The sequence below is a fragment of the Mytilus trossulus genome, chromosome 6 (assembly GCF_036588685.1).
Source record: "Mytilus trossulus isolate FHL-02 chromosome 6, PNRI_Mtr1.1.1.hap1, whole genome shotgun sequence".
NCBI lineage: Eukaryota > Metazoa > Mollusca > Bivalvia > Mytilida > Mytilidae > Mytilus > Mytilus trossulus.
The window spans coordinates 67,626,100-67,646,612 of NC_086378.1; the positions used below are offsets into that span (position 1 = coordinate 67,626,100).

General features: G+C 32.7%; 1 protein-coding gene across 1 annotated transcript; it reads left to right on the top strand.

Annotated features, from left to right (window-relative positions):
- Positions 1 to 14,520: 14,520 nt before the first annotated feature.
- LOC134723691 (caveolin-1-like) lies at positions 14,521 to 17,787 on the top strand. Its single transcript, XM_063587247.1, has 2 exons — positions 14,521 to 14,681; positions 17,205 to 17,787. The coding sequence occupies exons 1-2, from the start codon at positions 14,619 to 14,621 to the stop codon at positions 17,529 to 17,531; spliced, it is 390 nt and encodes a 129-aa protein (XP_063443317.1). The 5' UTR covers positions 14,521 to 14,618; the 3' UTR covers positions 17,532 to 17,787.
- Positions 17,788 to 20,513: the final 2,726 nt, after the last annotated feature.

The following is a 20,513-nucleotide window of genomic DNA, read 5'->3' on the forward strand; positions in this document are numbered from 1 at the left end:
GCCACATGTGGTTCTATTTATATATCCAGCGCACTTAATCTGTTTTTTTCTATGTTTTGCCTTTGTATTATTTTCTACCTGGTTGTCTTATTTTCATTTTAAGGGGGTTCGCGGGTCCAAATCATTTTTTTTATTTAACATAGGATTTCGCCTTATTTTTCTATAAATGAACTTTATCTTATTCTTAATAGAAAAAATGAAATGAAAAAATGGGGTCACCGTTCATTTACGCCCACAATCTGCCTTCGACAGAAGCATACATTTTTGTTAATGTCCTTTTTCCTGTTGAACTAATAGGAGTAATAATAATTGTACCGAAAGATAAAGTAACAACTACTTAATGTAATTAATAAAATTTGTAATGAAAAATAAAAGTTTATTTTTTTTCTGAAATTCTTATACCCGCGAGCCTCCTTAAGCGATTTCGTTGTAATTGTATTTTGGTCTACGAGTTTGACTGTCCCCTCTTTTATTCGAATTATACTTTTAACCAAGTGCGTACTTTAATGAGCAACACGACGCGTGTCACATATGGAGCATAATCGTCTTGCTCTCCTTAGATAGACCTTCTTTTGATGAACACGAGTTTCGTGTTGCTCAGTCTTTAGTTTTCTGTGTTGTGTTTTGTGTACTAATGGTTGTCTTCTAGCTGCTGGTCTTTTTGTTTTTCAGTCATGGCGTTGACAGTTTATTTTCAGCTAATCAATTTCTCTCTTGTTATTTTAATAGATTAACTGCAAAAGTATGAATTATTCGAAATATCAAGAATTTTAATACTAGAGTATTTACCTGGTTACCTCAGCCGTATTTGACACAACTTTTATGAAGTTGTGGTCATCAATGCTCTACAGCTTCACACTTGTTTGACTTTCTTAAAATTTTATCTGAATTATCTCATGAGTCTAATGTAGACAAAACGCGTGTTTACAAAAAGAGCAATTGAGGGATTTGAGAGCAGCAGTGAAGTCTCATTTTCTGAAAATGAACCTCTTAAATTTAAAATTAATTTTAAATAACTTAAAATTAACACGACGGGTGCCGCATGTGGAGCAGGATCTGCTTACCCTTCCGTAGCACCTGAGATCACCCCTAGTTTTTGGTGGGATTCGTGTTGTTTATTCGTTAGTTTTCTATGTTGTGACATGTGTACTATTGTTTATCTGGTTGTCTTTTTACATTTTTAGCCATGGCGTTGTCAGTTTGTTTTATATTTACGAGTTTGACTGTCCCTTTGGTATCTTTGGTCCCTCTTTTAAAATAGCTAAGATTATAAGATTCATCTTGATGATATTGAATCAAATTCCACTATGGTGTTTGCGTTATTCGATTGATGTTAATTGTCAAATAATGATACAAGACCATCATTTTCAATGTAGAGGAGTTTCATTTTTATTGCATATGTGATGCATTTTTATAGACGGAAATTAATTAATTTTCTTCACATTAAATCTTAATTAAGTTGACTCTCAAAATGTATGAAGTCAGAACGAGATTGAGAATGGAAATGAGGAATATGTCAAAGGCCCGACAAGAGTAGCAACAGATAACAGAGGGACAGTAAAACTTATAGATCGCAAATAAACCAACAACGCCATGACTAAAAGGAAAAAATAAACAGACAAATAAAAGTAAACAAAACACAACATAGAACACTAAAGACTGTGTAACACGAACATCACCAAAACCTAGGGGGTGATCGCAGTTGATCTGAAAAGGTAAGCACTGTTATGCTCCACATGGGGCACCAGTTGTGTTGCTCGTCGTATTACAAACCCGAGAAATAGTCTAATTTGGTAGGTCACATTTGTGAAAAGGGAAAGGGGTTGTAGTTACGACTAAAGAAACATATTTGATATCATCTGTGAAACGGTCATTCAATGTACCTAAAGGTCAACCAACTTGTGATGGCGTCTGTACAATTTATGAAGGGATGATTTCAACTTCGCATTTGGAACTCTTGGCTTAATAGCTTCCTTGTGAGCAGTAACCCTCAATGAAGAAAATCATGGTAGGACCCGGGGAAATCGTATCAATTCTGAGATATAAACTCCGTATTCAGGTTCTACTAGCATGTTGAAACATAGAAATGGAAAGTTTACAAATGGGAAGTTGAAATCATCTCTTTTGTCAGAATGTCCGGATCAAAAAGCAGATAACAGACTGAATGCTTATATATGCATACTTTGTGACTAAAGGTAGGAGGTAATATCTCAATAAACGTGGTAAAAATAGCATCTATTGCTAATATAGTCAATTATATTTTCTCTTATAATTTTTCTATATCTGTATTTTAGATCAAGAACATATATATATTGAAATACTGTTCCAATTAAGGTATGATAACATGTATCTTTTTTTAATCATAATCCTGTTACCTTGAATAACTATTCCTATGATGCGCCATAATTGAGTACACGCATTTAGGATGGTTTACAAATGGTTTAGTTCAACTACGTCACCAAAATCAAATTGTTTGGTTTTGGTCAAAATCTCCATCACATCGTATAAAACGTCATTAGAGCTAATTTTTTTAAAGCTTATAGTTTAAAGATGTTGGCTTGCTTGCTTGTTTTGTTTATATAAATAATTGCTAAAGCATTATGATTAAGATTTAGCAAATATTATTACAAACAAAGCAAGCAAGTCAACCAAATATTCAAACTACAATCATTAACAACATTACTTTAAAGGATGCATTTAAGATAACAAAAAGCATTCTGAAAAGATCGTCATTTCATGTTTGACTGACTGGTAACAATTGTCAAATCGCACAAACAGTTGCCTTACATTTGACATTTGAATGACATGATCATGTAAATTCGCATGCCATTGTTTATACATCATATACAGTAACGAAAGTTCGAGCAACAATCGAGTTGGTATTTCTTACAAATCACAAAATAAGAAATTGAAAGAATACAAGGCCATATTGAATTCAATTTATTGTTACATGTTTCAATGGTTCTATGCCATGGGGTATTACCGCCGTACACTTGCATCCTGAAGCGGGGTTGATACATATACCGTCCTTATGTTTCCATCAAAAACTAATTGACGCTCTGTTCTGTTAAATATTCAATGTTTAGGAAAACAAAGTATACTGTTACTGACAGCATTATATATCATTTATAGTACTTGACCACCATATGACTATGTTAAGTCGAAAGGTCTATGCATTACTTATAAACATCGGGATACAATCACTCTGTGTAACTCAAAGTTGATTAAACTACATTCCGAAACATTAAACAATTACAGCCAACACACAAAAACAAATATTGCAAAATGCATGACATGAACGCGTAAATCGTTATAACGACAATACGCATGGCACCCTGACCTTCGTACAATCTAAAGCTTGGACCTACTGGATTTATAAGAAACTTGATTGCGATCAGGGGCTCTCGGTAAGTGGGCTTCTTTTAGTCCGGTAAGGTTTGTTTCAAACAAATACAAAATGCAGGTTGCTTCATCTTCAAAATGAAATGTTAGAAATGACAAATAGTTTTAGAAGTTGCAAATGCTTGCTTAGACAAAATAAAAGACAGGTATTTAAATTGAAACACCAAATTATGTTCTTGGTCTTTTACCAACAAACGGTATCCAACTTTAACGAAAACAGCTAACGCTCGTAGTGCAAATAGTTATCAAAGGTACAAGGATTATAATTTAGAACGCTAGACGCGCGTTTCGTCTACACAAGACTCATCAGTGACGCTCATATCAGAATATTTATAAAGCCAATCAAGTATAAAGTAAAAGCAAAAACGGACGAACTGTACAGAGCAATCAACGTCCGTCTTCAAACCATACATTGGTTATACTCGTTTTTATTCAAGACAGCATCTTCGACTAGCATGCATTTCAAATTGTAGATATTATCAATATTAAGGTCATAAGAATACTATTTGTATTTAACGTTTGTCGAATTATCATACTTAACAACAATGAAAATTCTTCGCACCTCAAAAAATTCAATCTTAAAATAACAATGGCACTTTCGGTGATAAAAAGTTAAATCACAAAAATACTGATTCCAAGGGAAATTCTAAACGGAAATTCCCTAATCAAATTGCCAAATCAAAAGCTCGAACACATTAAACGAACGGATAACAACTTTTATATTCCTGACTTGGTACAGTCACGTTCTTATGTAGCAAATGGAGGATTCGATCTGGTTTTATAGCTAGCTAAACCTCTCACTCGTATTACAGTCACATCACATTCCATTATATTAACAACGATGTGTGAACAAAACAAACAGACACAACAAGAACTATCTTTTAAAAAAGATACCCGACGTATTTAAATTTGAGTATATATTTAAAACTATCATTTCGATAACCTTCAGAAGCACAATGACTTAATGATGAAGGACCTCTTTAAATCCATCTGAATGTAACTAAAAGAAATTCTTTACTTAATCTGGTTATATTAAGGCAATAATATATAAGAATATTGTGATGACACCTAAAACATTTATTTGTCAAAAAATCCAGTGCTAATAACAAGAAACAAATATAAATTTACTACTGTTTGCATTAAACTTAATTCATGGTTAACAAAGCTTGAAACTTTTGGTAGTATAAGTAGTATCTTTCTGTTTACATTCACCAAAACCCCGCGGAAATTTCACATGCGTAGGTGCGTTCTAAAAGTCATGTACGTTCGTACAACAAAATTTACATTAGAAATTATATAATTGTCCCGAATAAACAGCTGTCATGGATGCAAAGAGCTATTGGAGAAAAAATTACTTAAATAAAAATATAAATCTTAGTTCAAATATTTATAGTTTTTTACTTGCTTTCCATCACGATATAATTTTCTAGACGTTTTTTCAAACACAACCAAATCACCCACTTGACAACATTTTGTCCAATCACCGAAAGGATTTTCGAGCATGTGTATTCTGTTGCCATAGTTAAGCGTCCTTAAGTTAAAAGGGCATAAACCGAAACTATACCGACTACGTCGGAAAAATGTTACAAATAGGAGTACAACAGCAACACGAAACCAACCAAATATGCATCGCAAACGTTATATTCTAAAGAAATTGTCTTAAACATGCATTCAAATACGTTATTTTGTATTTTCCAAAAGTAAGCAAACGCAGTTTTTCCAATCAACCTTTATTCTACAATAGTAATATTTGTGTTCGACAGTGAGATGAAATAACTGGATTCACACTTTATAAAAGAGGGACGAAAGATACCAAAGGGATAGTCAAACTCGTAAATCTAAAACAAACTGACAACGCCATGGCTAAAAATGAAAAAGACAAACAGAAAAACAATAATACACATGACACATTATAGAAAACTAAAGAATAAACAACACGAACCCCACCAAAAACTAGGGGTGATCGCAGGTGTTCCGGAAGGGTAAGCAGATCCTGCTCCACATGCGGCACCCGTCGTGTTGCTTATGTGATTACAAATCCGGTAAATACTCTACTTTGGTAGGTCAAATTCATGAAAGGGAAAGGGATTGTAGTTACGACGTTAGGAACATATCCGATATCATTTGTGAAACGGTAATTCCATAACGGTTAACCAACTCGTGATGGCGTCCGTAAAATTTACGAAGGGATGATTTCAACTTCACCATTTGGAACTCTTGGTTTAATAGCTTCCTAGTGAGCAGTAACCATGAATACCTTCTTCTTGGTATAAAAAAAAACATGTTAAGATGATAAAATGAAAAGCAAAAATACCAGCGTTAACAAAAGAATAAAACAACAACACAAAAACACACCCGAAAAACATTAGTAACAAAAAAATATTCGACAAGCTACTGAAATTTTAAATTAGGAATTCATAAAACCAGAGTTAAGCACAGGTGCTCAGAGGGAGTATATATAAATCCTAAACATTATCAAGATTCAGAATATATATTTGACATGTTATAAAATAACAACATTACAATGTGCTACGGTGTAAAGTAACACGAACATGTCATTTAAAATCACATGTTGCAAACACCATTCATTCGATTACGGATCGGACCGAGATAAATATGCTTAACATATTTACAGATTTTAAACCAAAAATAATAAAAGATATGTTTCTCTTTCGTTTATATCATGGAAAGGACGAGCAGGTACTTTCAAATGTAACGAACTTGTTTCAGTTTCGCTACCACTTTACAGATTTAGATGCAAAGTCGTCATGTTGAGATCATGAACATCTAAAATAATGTATTAAAAAGGTTATCAAATAAATAAGGTATATAAGTTAGACGTCGAAAAACACATTTTACTAATAAAAATACATCGCACTCGGACTTATCTTAAACTGAGTTTTACTGTGTGTATTGTTGTGCGTTTGTTTTTCTACATTGACTAAAGAAATAGGGGAGGTTTGAGATCTTTAAAAAAAGCATGTTTAACCCCGCCGCAATTGTGTGCCTGTCCCAAGTCGGAAGCCTCTGACTCTTTGTTTATAGTCTGGTATGATTTTTAATTTTAGTTTATTGTGTATAATTCGGGTTTCAGTATGACGTCCATTATTACTGAACTAGTATGAATATTTGTTTAGGGTCAGCTGAAGGACGCCTCCGTGTACGGGAGTGTCTCGCTGCATTGAAGACCTATTGGTGGCGAGTGGCTGTTGGATGCTCTATGGTCGGGTTGTTGTCGCTCTGACACATTCCTTATTTCCATTCTCAATTTTATTGTAGCGTTTTAATTTTCCCTACTTTAAGTATAGGATATAAAATATCTTCTTGATATTGACAACAATCTATGTAACTTAATATAGAACAGATAAATGATGATATTTGCAGATGGCGATATTTTTTGCAATTGTTATAGCTTCAATAGATTCCGGAACAATATCGATTAATTGCAGCTTAAATTGAAGAAAATTAATATAGTTGACTTTAAGAAAAAACGAATAGATCACGAATTTATCTTACCGACTATCTTAACGTGTGAAATTAAGACTAGTGATTTTCAAAATAAGCAAGTCTTCAATACTATTAGCTGTAAGAAAATACTTCCATTGATCCTACAAAAACAGATGCCACACCATTACTAACCGTGTATGAAATACGCCCCGCCCCCTTCTTACCTAATATGGAATATAAAGTGACGTAACTCCACTACTAACCGTGTATGAGATAAGCCCCTACTAACCTAATATCAAATATACACGGTTTGCTCTGGACGCTTTTAATCAATCATATTCCTGGAAATATATAGGAGGTAAAACAATGTGTAATCCTTATTTCATATGCAACCTTAATTCATATTTTATGAAACATAAAAGTTGTGAGTAGAAAAAGTTTCGTACAATAATAAGAAATGTACCGCATTATTATATAAATGATTAAAGCGCACTACCTTAGTTCACCATAAGAAAAAACATTTATTTGTTTTATCAGCCTATCTAAAAAAATCTAAAATACATGTATTGAAATGATAATTAAATATTCATTATGCTTTTTATCAAACCCACTGAAACATGCCAGCAACATATCTGTGAACTTAATGCAGAACATTAACATTGGTTATGTAAACAGATGTCGTTTAATGTTTTAACGTAGGCGAAACGATGTCAATCTGCGTTTATAATTAACAAAGCTTTTAGGAAAATTTAATTGACCAAAAATATTTATTACAAGATTTGTTAATTAATACCGGACTTTCTTGCGGAAATAGTTACTCCTTGTCGACTTCGTTATTTATTCATGAATACAATGTCAATGATTACCTTTGTACAAATGTAGTAAATACGTCAAACCACATCTTTTATAACATTTCAAGGCAAATAGTTATTACGGGTACCAGGATCATAATTTAGTACGTGAGACGCGCATTTCGTCTACATAAGACTCATTGGTGACGCTCATATCAAAATATCTATAAAACCAAACAAGAACAAAGTTGAAGAGCATTGCGGATCCAAACTTCCAAAAAGTTGTAGCAAATATAGCTAATGTATTCTATGCCTGGAATAAGAAAATCCTTAGTAGTTCAAGCATGGCCAGGTAAATCTGATCTTAAAATGGTCCACATATACCCATTTCCTTTATGTGCATATGATGTGGTCTATAAATTTTTATCAAACAGCAACATCAAACATTTCTTGTTTTGTTAAAGCAGGGCTTCTTTTTGGACATTTGTTTTTCACATTTTTAGCTATAATGTCTGTTTGTTTTGTTTATACATAGTTGTCAATATAATGTAATTTGATGCAACTATCATACCAGTCAGAGGTTTAGCTAGCTATAAAACCAGATTTATCCACCAGGTTCTGCTAAAGAAATGCATGTACCAAGTCAGGAATATGATAGTTGGTATCAATTCATTTGATGTGTTTGATTGGTTAGGGACTTTCTGTTTTGGATTTTCCTTGGAGTTCGAAACTTTTGTTTTTATTTTATTTTTTTCACCTTATATGGAAAAGGCTTTACGTAACGGTCCTTTTTGATTGAAGCATTCAATTATTAATACATGATGCATCATTGTATTTTATTAAATAATAATTTTAACATTCCTTTTGAAGGTCAATACCACTAAGTTCACAGGATAAATGAGTTTAAATGTTTGTGATTTATAATCAAAATAACCGTAACACGATAAAGTATGTTAAGACAAATATCAAACCAAAAACTGAATCTATCAATGAACTTAGTAAAAGTTTAAATAAATGTGTTGTCATAACGTCATTGACTTATTACATGCTGTACTTTTGTACGAACGAATGAATAAATGGATTAAAAACATCGGTTAGGATTAATTAGCCAAATACTTTAAGACGTATTTGAAAAACCGTTATTAGTAATTACTAATGATTTTTGCCACAAAATTCTCATAAAATTTGTACGTTATTATTGATATATCAGAAGGTTTTTTTTTATTTCAGGATATGAAAAACCGGCATTCAGCCAAAGAAAGAGAAAACCAAAAATACCAATAATACTGAAGCCTACGGAAATTCCATCTATATACAATAGGCCGTAACGAAGCTACGAACTGTTGTTACTTCCGAAACGAAGTGATGATTTTATCTTACTATCGAAAAAGCTTCTTAACGATGATGTATACAATGAAACAAAACATAATTATCAAACTTCTAAGGAATGAGCAATGCACCTGTAGGTGTCTCGTTTCTTATTGGTTCATTAAAATGATCGTAAATATATTCAAAAATTGGTTTGTTCTATAGCCGCCAATACCAATTTCATAACAAAGATGCCTTCCATTTCTGACAGATAGGTGTCATATAAAGGCTGTATGTTTATTCTTCGTAATACATCAGGGAAACATTCCATGAAACAGTTTCTACGGCTCAACTCACATACTTTGGTTTATTTCAAACCGTTTAAACAGCGTTTTAGTACTGTTGCCTTTATTTACTGGAAAAATTCCTACAGACGTGGAATATGTATGTAACAAGGTATTGTACAGTAAACTTTTAGCTATATCATTATACACCTGTTAATGAAGAACGGTTCTACTCTAAATCCGACTGACAATACCTTTGCTATATTATATATAACTCATCTTAGATACCAGACTAATCATTGTTTTCGCCAAACGCGCGCATCTCGTCTGTCGATTTGATATACAATCGTCCAGTTTTGCTTCATTTAGCTATTGACGAACACGCTATCGTCGTGATGTTCTCCGAAATGGTCGATAACGTAACTTCAACACTGGTAGCTACACTTGCGATTATCGAAGCAACAGAGAACGTCACATGCATGATACCGTTAAGCGATATGGAAAATACAACTAACATTATCATTCAAACAGATGACGTCTATTCTACTTATCTAATAGTTTTTCTGTATTTCCTTTGCGCAATAATCATTGGGCTGAATATACCATCAGTTATCATTGTATTTGTATCACTCTTTAAAAACACTGAGCTGAAAAATTGCCAAATGCTCTTGAGTTTAAGTATAACAGATATGTTATTTGGTATGTGTTGGGCCGTTGTCATTGATACCAATGTTACTACGAACCATATTTCCTATAGAGAATGTTTGATGAGAACCGGTATTGCAACAATTTCATTCTTGGTTTCTAACACACAAGTGTTCATCATTTCACTGGACAGAGTTTGCACAATTTGTTTCAAAGTTAGATTTTTCCTCAAAAACAAGAACATTTGTACCTTTTTGAATGTGTTATTATCGTGGACATTTTGCAGTACACTTGTTGTTCTTTTGATGGTATTCAGATCCATAGATAATGGCGAAGACGAATGTTCATTAAGTTGTGTATATCCAGACATTTTTCCACTTGTACCAATCATATTTATATTACTCGAGGTTGGAACAATATTTAATATCACTTGGTTAGTTATATATCTTATTCGACATCATCGTCATATGCAAACACGTAATGTACGCAAAGTAGGAAGAGATGATGTGCGTCTTTGTATAACAATTGGTATAATTGCATCGGTGTGTACGTTTCTGCATATGCCATGGAATGTAACATTGATTTACGGAATATCAATTGAATGGCCACCTCGATTCATTAGGAATTTAGCGTTTTTCTTGTCTGCTTTGACGTCTATTATCAATCCGATAATTTACATTCTCAGAGTTCAGAAATTTAGACAAATTCTTCGAAACAGCATACGTTGCTAAATGCATATTCGAGACACAATGTGTTCTTTGAATGTCTGGTGAATGTGTTAAGAAAGAAAACAAATGTGCATGTACAATGGTAAAAAAAATAGCAAACAGCTACAAACATTGTCTTGACAACTGTATGTTTGTAAACTAATATACTACAGAAGCAGGGCATTTTCTTTTCCAGAAATAACAATTTCAATCGTACTTGACTTGCTGACTGAATTACATTAATCAATGTTAATAGTTAAAATTCAATATTTTTGCAAAAATAAATAAAAAACATCTTTATGAATTGTCAACAAATATTATTTGAGACAAAAGGATAAGGGGCCGACCATTTTGTTTTTGTGTGAGGCATGTTTAACCTTTTTAAATACGGTGCACATTGTTTGATCTCGCATTTCTTAAAACAAAATAAATTTGTTTATGAAGGGAATTGGCAAAATTTATGGTTTCTATTGATAATAAAGGGGACGGTGGTACCGCATTGATATACAAAACAAAAACTTGTTCATGTATATATGTTATTCCCAAGAGAGAGACAGAATACATTCCACATACATTCCACATAACTCACCGTTTTTGTTGGGATGTTCAAGTACCCGGCCACGTCAACTCTGATTTTGTTAGATGTATTTTTATTCTTATGTATCGATCAGGTGAGCTAACTATAAAATCTGTTTCAACTGTTTTTTATAGTTCGTTCTCATGTTGAAAGACTTTCTCGCTGCATTGGGGACCCATTGAATGACTTCGGCTGATATCTGATTTTTTGGTCGGATTGTTGTCTCTTTGACATATTCACCGTTTTTTATTCTTAGCTTAAAAACAATATTCAAAGAAATTACAATAGTATAAAAGGCATTACCAAATTTTTGTTATTTATAAACAAGATAATGAATTGTCGTTTCGATACCTTTTAAACATCACTATGTGGTATGGCTTTGTTCATTTTTGAAGTCCGTCCGTTGCCCTATAGTTGTTTTGTGTACAATCAGTGTATTTACAATGAAGCACAATAAATCAGCTTCATTATAAATGTTTATTATTGTAATTCTTAATGTATTAATCAAATGTAATGCACAGTACTTTATTTATATGTTTGTTTCTTGTAATAACTGTGTAAATTGATATATGTTAATAAATATATATTTCCAAGATTGTTTTATTTTTTAACACCACCATATACGTAGAATTTACAATTTTCATTTTTGTGATCTGAAAAATAAGTACAACAGCCACATTCGAATGGACTTAGGAAGCTAGAATTTAGCTAGGAGTTCAGCCTTTCTTTGCATCGAAACTTAACACATTTATTTAAAAACCAGTTGATGGCATGACACGGGTTATATTCGTTTCATATATGTTATGATTGTATGATACTAAACCCCTAACAGGAAGGATTGTGCCTGATATTTATAGGATGAGCACATAATCTTTCAATCAGTTTAATTGAAATCTGAAGCTGGCATCTCAGGTAACTGCTAGTAGTCTTTTGTTATTTATGTATTATAGTTGTCATTTTTTTTATTTTCTTTGGTTACATCTTCTGACTTCAGACTCGGACTCCTCTTGAACTGAATTTTAAATGTGCGTATTGTTTTGCGTTTACTTTTCTACATTAACTAAAGGTATAGGGAGAGGGTTGAGATCTCATAAACATGTTTAACCCCTACGCGTTTTTGCGCCTCTCCCTGGTCAGGAGCCTCTTGCCTTTGTTAGTCTTGTATTATTTTTCGTTTTAGTTTTTGTGTACAATTTGGAGTTAAGTATAGCGTTCATTATCACTGAACTAGTATATATATTTGTTAAGGGGCCAGCTGAAGGACACCTCCGGGTGCGGGAATTTCTCGCTGCATTGCAGACATGTTGGTGGACTTCTGCTAGTGTCTTTTCTGTGGTCGAGTTGTTGTCCCTTTGACACATTCCCTATTTCCATTCTCAATTGTATGTCTCCTTATCCAAGGCCGTTCATATTGCTCATACAATAACATCACAAGAAAAGAATAAATGTATTCAATAAAGTTTGAAAAAGTTCTCAGCAAATAACGTGAATAAATAGAAAAAGAAAAAGAAAAACACAATACACAAGGTAAATTGAAGCCCTCATAATGAGAGATTTCGTAAAGATTAGATAAGAATTAATAACCGATATTTTTTTATCATACAGGCAGATGGTTTTGCATGCTTAGAAACTTTACTTATTCAACTTACCACTTTCATCTGAATGCGCATGTACTAGATGAGTATTATACCAGCTTCCAGTTATGATCGATTGAATTGATTTTAACTATCCTATTGCACGAAAATCAATCTTTTAGAAGCTGCTTTGATATTCTTTATTATTTATACAATAAACAATAAAAAAGAGACATTATACAGAACACATGTAGTGTTGCATGATGTTAGTTAAGGATGCCCTTCGATTGAACCTCAAAACTACATAAAACGTATAATAACGTACACTCATGATACACACTGTGAATTAAGCAATCTTTTAAATTGCAATGGTGTGAACATTTAATAAAGGATGCATTACCTCCTTGTAGTTTAGAAATGAGGCTCTGGTTGTATAAGTCAAGACGCTATTATAGAGGGTGTTTTGCTCGAATTACAGAAAGGTAAAATCAAATGAAAAACTGAAAAGGATTGAATTGGGAAGGATTGAATTTAGAATGAGAAAATAGTCATCGAGTAATTGTATCATTTATGTAAACCAACTGAATATCGTCTTTGAGTCGGGCTGGTTCCTGAATATTTCAAGGGATTGTTAATTTCGATTTTTAAGAGTAAAGGATGTAATGCTGACCATTGGACAAAACAGGGAAAAGACACCAGAGAGACAGTCAAACTTACGTATCGAAAATAAACTGACAACGCTATGGCTAAGAAAGAAAAAGAAAAAAACATACACACTATAGTACACAAGACACAATTTAAAAAACTAAAGACTAAGCAACACGAACCCCACCAAAATCTGAGGTGATCTCATGTGCGCCGGAAGGGTAAGCAGATCCTGCTCCACATATGGCACCCGTCCGGATGCTCATGATATTACAAACCCGGTAAATAGACTAATTCGCTAGGTCACATTCGTGAAGAGGAAAAATGAATTCACGTTAAGGTAGAACAGGTTCCTCAATTTTAAATGAAAGACATTTTGATAGGGTTTTTTACGAACAATGCACATGATGCAAAACTAAGAATGTTGTTTGACTTCTTATAAGACAAATAACCATCAGCTACCAAATATTGAGGACAGTTGCTTTTCGGAAGTGACATACTACCTCGTGCATACTACTGTATATTTGTATTGCATGTTTTAAAAGATTTCCTGATTGATTTACATGTATCATTTGTGTAGAATGTTTTTTTTTTGTGTTTTTTTTTTAACTTTTATGAGTTCAAAGATCGTTTAAACAGTTTGGCGAGAATAGATGAGTTAAAATCATCCTCCAGTAATCTATTACTCTGTATAAATGACTTCAGCTAATTGTAGTTTTGCTTATGTACATTTATTTCAATATTCACGAAACAGAACGCAGCTAGAAATGTGTATTTTACGATAGGGAAAATAATGCTGCTAAATGCATTCGTATCTTTAAATTTTACTTGGATTTTTATATGTGCAATGTATGATCATAGTCCCTGAAAACTTTTTTTTTCATTTTATTAATTAGTAGAATTTGTGCAATGTAAAGATAATAAATTATTACGCACACCTGTTCATTACGCTATTTTACATAATATTTTGATTTCTATATATTAACAGATAAAAGGGGTACCTGTTGTTTTTCATACATGTAAGTCTGATCATTGATTTTTAATTAATGTAGGCATGTAGATTGTTAATAATTCAAAAATCCAATATAACAATTTGACCAATGGTCTAAGTTGGCATGCCAACTTAATATACAAAACAAAATAACAATAAAAGAACAGACATATAAATGATTGATTTCACTCCAGGACAAGTGAATTAGTGGTGGTTAGGCGTCAAATACTAACAGAAGACCTTCATCATGCCTGGGAGTGAAATAGATCTGGTGGAAAGAGATCCGAATGGATTAAATGCTCATTTAGGTGTAAGTAAACTAATAATTTTAATTTACACTTAAATATTTTTTTTCTCCCTCGTTTTGCATATTGTTCATGCCATATCGCGCTAAAAATATGTTTGTTTATGCACGACTATGCCTCAAATTTCTAGCTTAAGTCGGAAATTATTATTATAATTTCACTCATGGTATCAATCTGGTTTGAAATTGTATACGCAGGACGCACGTCTCGTCTATTGAAGGCTCACCAGTGGCGCTCGAATTTAGAGCGGTGTCATAGTTAACGTTATGATTTCATCTTTCTATTTGTAACTTTCCGTATCGTCTATTTGTTCTCTCTTTTTAGATTAAATTTCAATGTTCCACCAAATTAATTGAAAACTGTATCGGAGACCGTTGGTTGTCATCTATATTGCTTTTATTCATTTCTGTCGTGGGTTCTCTGTCTCAATGATGTATTTGCACACTCCGTTTTTATGATACATGTAGAGTATGTTGAATTCGATAAACACAAACATATTTTAATGTAATTAAGTATAATTATTACCAAATATAAAATTAACTGTTTTATTTTTTGACCAACGCTTTTCATTGTAACTAGACAATAAAAATGTTGTGTATCATTTTTCACATATGTGTGCATAAACTTGAAACTACACGTAAAGAACAATGCTTTTATGTTTGAATTTGAAATTGAAATTGCTATCCATTTATACATAATAAGATATCGATTTGATCGAAGAATTATAAATATATCTCTAATAAATCAATTATATAATATACACGAATAATTTAACTTTGGATGTAACACGTCTTCTGATTGGCTGACGTTATTTTGTTATGAGCCCATAGACATAATTTAGTCATGTGACCGTGACGTCATCAACGTTTTTTCATGGTTTTCTACGGTTTAAAATGGTATTTTGAATTAAATTATAAGAAATGTCTGTAATATTTTTTCTGTCTATTCGAAATAACATTTAAAAAAATTGGTGCACACTGTTAAATAACCCGCTACGCTTCTTCAAAGACAGAAAAAATATTACAGTCATTCCTTAAATATACAAATTGATATTGACACATTTTTGTTTGAAAAAAGTAAAATCACAAAAATACAGAACTCCGGTGAAAATTTAAAACGGAAAGTTTCTAATCAAATGGCAAAACAAAATAATATTTAGCTCACCAAACGAATGGACACTAACTGTCATATTTCCGACTTAGTACAGGCTTTTTCAAATGTAGATAATGGTGAACAAAACAGACATATTAGGTGAAATTGTCAAATTAGCGGTACAGTAGTCATCACTCTGTCACAAACTCTAAACAAACAAATATTTAACAAAGAAGCAAAAAAATGCGACCATCAAATTTAACAACTACATGCATTGCTTCGCGTGTTTGACGTCTGAATTTGTAAACGTCACACAAGAAGAAATATAAAATAATTTTGTCGTTCTCAGTATATTAAAAAAAAAACACATGGGGAATGGTGGTATACAGGGTTAAAAATCAAAAGTGTTCTTATAACTAACCTAAGTAAAAGACCAAGATTTAAAATTATCCACACTTCTTTCAAATTTCATAATTAAGAATTCACATAAATTTGTTTATGTTTAATACCAGGGCGCGAGTAAAATAGTATTGTCGTTCAAAGTATTTTTAAAATTATAATAGAAAAATAACATAATTGCGGGATCTATAAAATTGTAGAGTCACGTCATATGTAACAACAAACACTAAAAGTCACACGTACAAAACACGCCAGCAAAAATGAAAAATAATACAAAAACATTGACGGGGTGTATAGGTACCGAGCCACGTAAAATGGATATCACACTGAGAAAACAGACCAAACAGTAAAAGTAATATAAATTATAGAGATGGCAGATTATTCCGTCACTTCTTGAGTCGTGTAGTGTGTATAGATTATCGGGTTTTCTACACATCTTAAAATATGAGCCGCGAGCCACAATGTGAACCTTTTTGGCGAGTGAGCGTAGCGAACGAGCTAAAAAGTTTCACATTGTGTCGAGCGGCTGATATTTTACGATATCTATACATAGGAAACCCGATTATCTGTTTATCGTTCTATTAATGGTATTTTTTCCTCTCCCTAAGAAAGTTTTACGCTTGACGAAAGCAAGCTTGATAACGTCTCCTCTCGCATTGTGACGCCGCTGATAACTTCTTCTCTCACATTGTGATGTCGCTGATAATGCCTGGTCTCGTTTTGAAGTCTTGATACGAGAATTACTGAGCGACAGAGCAGGGTGATATAGGCGTAGGGAAGGACGATAAATTGAAATACACGTAAGCAAATCATATACAAATGCTTACAGTATATATAAATTTTATTTACCGTAATAAAAACTATATAAAATCCATTTGATATGATTAAATAGAGATGTGGTATTAGCGCCATTCTATATGACGAAATAAGCGATGATTGGTTCAATATTTTATATATTGGTCATGTGGTTAATAAAAATCCTTTATATTTATTGATTTAAACCCACCTTTAAATGATGTATTTATTTTTAATTCCAGACTTTGCATTTTAACGATGTGTTTGGTGAACCAGATGGAGTCCATAGTATTGATTGTGTGTGGAAATTATCTGCTAAATGTTTTGACTGCTGGAAGCTTCTAACCTACAACTTGTTGACAATATTTTATGGCATCTGTATTGCAGCTGAGTGGGGATGCGAGTTCGCCTATATTGCGTTCTGGCATATATGGATTATTTCACCGTTTATGAAGATTTTTGAAATTAACTGCGGACTTTGTCAGAGAATATATGCTTCCTGCGTTAATTGTTGTATTGTACCATGGTGTGAGGCATGTGGTGCCATATTCCATGCATTCAAACGATAAACAACCAATCTTAATAAGGATTTGGTCAAAGACTTTGGAGACAATAAATATATTGTTTTGTTCTACACAAAGACATTATGTTCATTTTATAATTTGATAATAATGAGATACTTTTAAATGTTTGATTAATCTTTACATGTTTAAAGATTTAACATGTAAAATGTACGTGAAGATTAATGAATAATTTTTAAAAATAAGTTGTTGTTAGATGATACAATTTATTCAATAAACAAGCTTTCAATGTCACAATTTGAAATACAGTATGATTTTGCTTTAATTCGAATAATACAGGCGGGAACATTATTTATGTATCCATTTGATTTTAGTACAACGCGGATTTGTAAATCAACGTGTATAAAGTGTTCCTCTTTCAAGATTTGTTATGCAAATAATTTTCGCTTGCTTGATATCTAGTATCAAGTAGAATCTAGAACTATAATATCAGTCTACTGCCACTGAAAACAATTAGCTTGAACCCCAGTGGTCCTTACCCCTGAGAGATAAGAGAGACATTTTTGTTTATGAACATAGAACTTTCGCTATATGAGGCATTTAATTCCACATTCCCATTTGAGGCTGGACGCAGCTGCGAATTCAAAAATCTCTTACAGTCATAAGGGCGTAATTTATTTGCAGGATTTTTAGTGCTGGGGAGAAGTCATGCGATCACGAGAAAAACTGTCTGTATTCCTGTCAACCTTAAAGTGTAGAAAACCGAAAATAAAGTTGATGTACCGTTTGTCTATTTCGAAATTAGTCCGCATAGCCAGAAATTAGTAGTGGTTTAGCTAATTAATATTCATAGTATGTAAATGAGAATTGTACCACGTGATAGTAGTTTGAACTGGACTGGCTTGATAGGCTTTATATCATTAAAAGCTTTAAAACACGGATATTATAAGTTGCCCGTCACAGAATCCTTATTTACCATCACTTTGATATTTCCGGAAAGTTGTCAGGCGGTCAAAATCAAAACAATGAACGCGAATTTAGTGAATTTTCCGTGTTTTCGTGAATTTATTCTTCTTGAAATAGTGACATTTTAATTTTACGTGGGAACCTAGAGTTCAACGACTACACATTCAAGGTTTGGACTTGCTTATTCTTTGGAAATTCAAGTTTCAAATTTCACCCCGGCAACCTGTTTTTGTAAAGGCCTTGTAAGTTAATTTTCAACACGAAGTTTGCAAATCTGACGTTTCAGCCATTTTAGCCTGTATTTTACACTGCAATGTTAAAGGCCTCTCGCTTCGATTTTTAAAATAGCTCAGGAACCTGTATTTTTGCAACAACAGTCATTATGTTTCGTTTAAATGGTGTATATTGTTGTGTATATTCATTTTCTGCCCCGGCAACCTGTCTATCACCTAAATTAAAATTATAACAGACATTTTTTTCAAAATTCCCTAACATTTTAATGTCATTTCCGTGACCCGTATCCGATTTCTTTAGTATAATATTCAAATAAGCAAAGTGGCGTTGATTTCTGGATATGGCGAAAAGTGAAACTCGAAACCATATTCACTAGTCGTGAAGATTGATTGGTAAAACTACATGTATCATGTTTTTTTCATATTTTACAATAACTCTAATCTCCAAGTGTTTAGATGTAGATAAGACTAACAAGTATGGCAATCTTAATTTCATCTATTATAAGTCCCTGAAACCTGTGTTGGATCTTTCTTACTGTGTCATAACCAACACTTAACAGCCACGTGCAAAAAAAAATGGGAACATTAAATTTGACGCCTAGCTACGGAAGATATAGAGGCATGCTTCAGCAATATGCCGATATTTGTATCCTATAAGCTATCAGCTGGTATCTGGAACTAGGAAATATCTAACGATTTTCAGTAATTTAACTATAATAGTACTCATAATACTATTTGTATTTCTAAATATGATCATACATGTATATCAACAGATAAACGGGGTACCTATTGTTTTTCATTCATGTAAGCCTGATAATTGATCTTTATATAATGTAGAAATGTAGATTGTTAATACATCAAAAATCCAATATAACAATTTGACCAATGGTCTTAGTTGGCATGCCAACCTAATAAACAAACAAAATTGCAATAAAAACAATTAGCATCAATGTCCGAATAAAATGTGAACATTAATTTTTACACCTTGCTACGGGAGGTATAGAGACACCCTTCAGCATTATACCGACATTAGTATAACCTAAGCTATCTGGTACTAGGTAACAGTTATTATTGATGTAAATATTATTAATAAATAATTGATAGTCAGAAAAAAGTTTCTCCTTGATGAGATTCATAAATGTGAACGGTGATTTACCTCATATGGGAAATGACATTTAGTTTCCTCTTTCAATATGATGATACATGATTTTGTTTGTAAATTAAACTTGGTTGTTCTTGCTGAAATGTAATTATAACAAAAGAGATATCATATCCCATTATTTTAATTTTATTACTTCGTTTATAGAGCTTTTTAGGTTTTAAATGATCTATCTAGACTTATATAGCTTGCTAGGGCCGCATTTCTTTCCGCTAACACAAACGATGCCAACGGCTAAGCGCGCTTGTTTTGTAACATATTACGTTTTCAAAGTTTATATCAACTTTGACAAACTATTCACTCGCTAGAAATGCGTCTACAGTTTGTCGTTCATCATTCGTTAGTACAAAGACTCGTTTGTTTCTAACTTTAACCTGATTAAACGACGTATTTGTTTCTACGTACTATGTAAAAAAAAAGTCCGTTTACCAACAACATGTGCATGCATTATTGAAATTTCAAACAGGATCAGTAAACACTGACTAAACGATGTATTTGTTTCTACTTTTGTATCGTTTAGAAAACAACAATAAACGCGACACAACGTTTACAAATCCATCAAAGGTCAACTTTCACTGACAAAGTTAAAGTTTAAATTTAAGTTTTTCAATAATTTCTAAAATGTATCAGCGTTTAGTATTAAAGATATCGCGCGTGTACTGTGTTTGCACA

Excerpts from the sequence above, each read along its gene's own strand:
- LOC134723691 (XM_063587247.1), top strand. The coding sequence starts at position 14,619 with ATGCCTGGGAGTGAAATAGATCTGGTGGAAAGAGATCCGAATGGATTA. Across the intron at positions 14,682-17,204 it reads GATTAAATGCTCATTTAGGT|ACTTTGCATTTTAACGATGT; the intron begins GTAAGTAAACTA and ends TTTTAATTCCAG.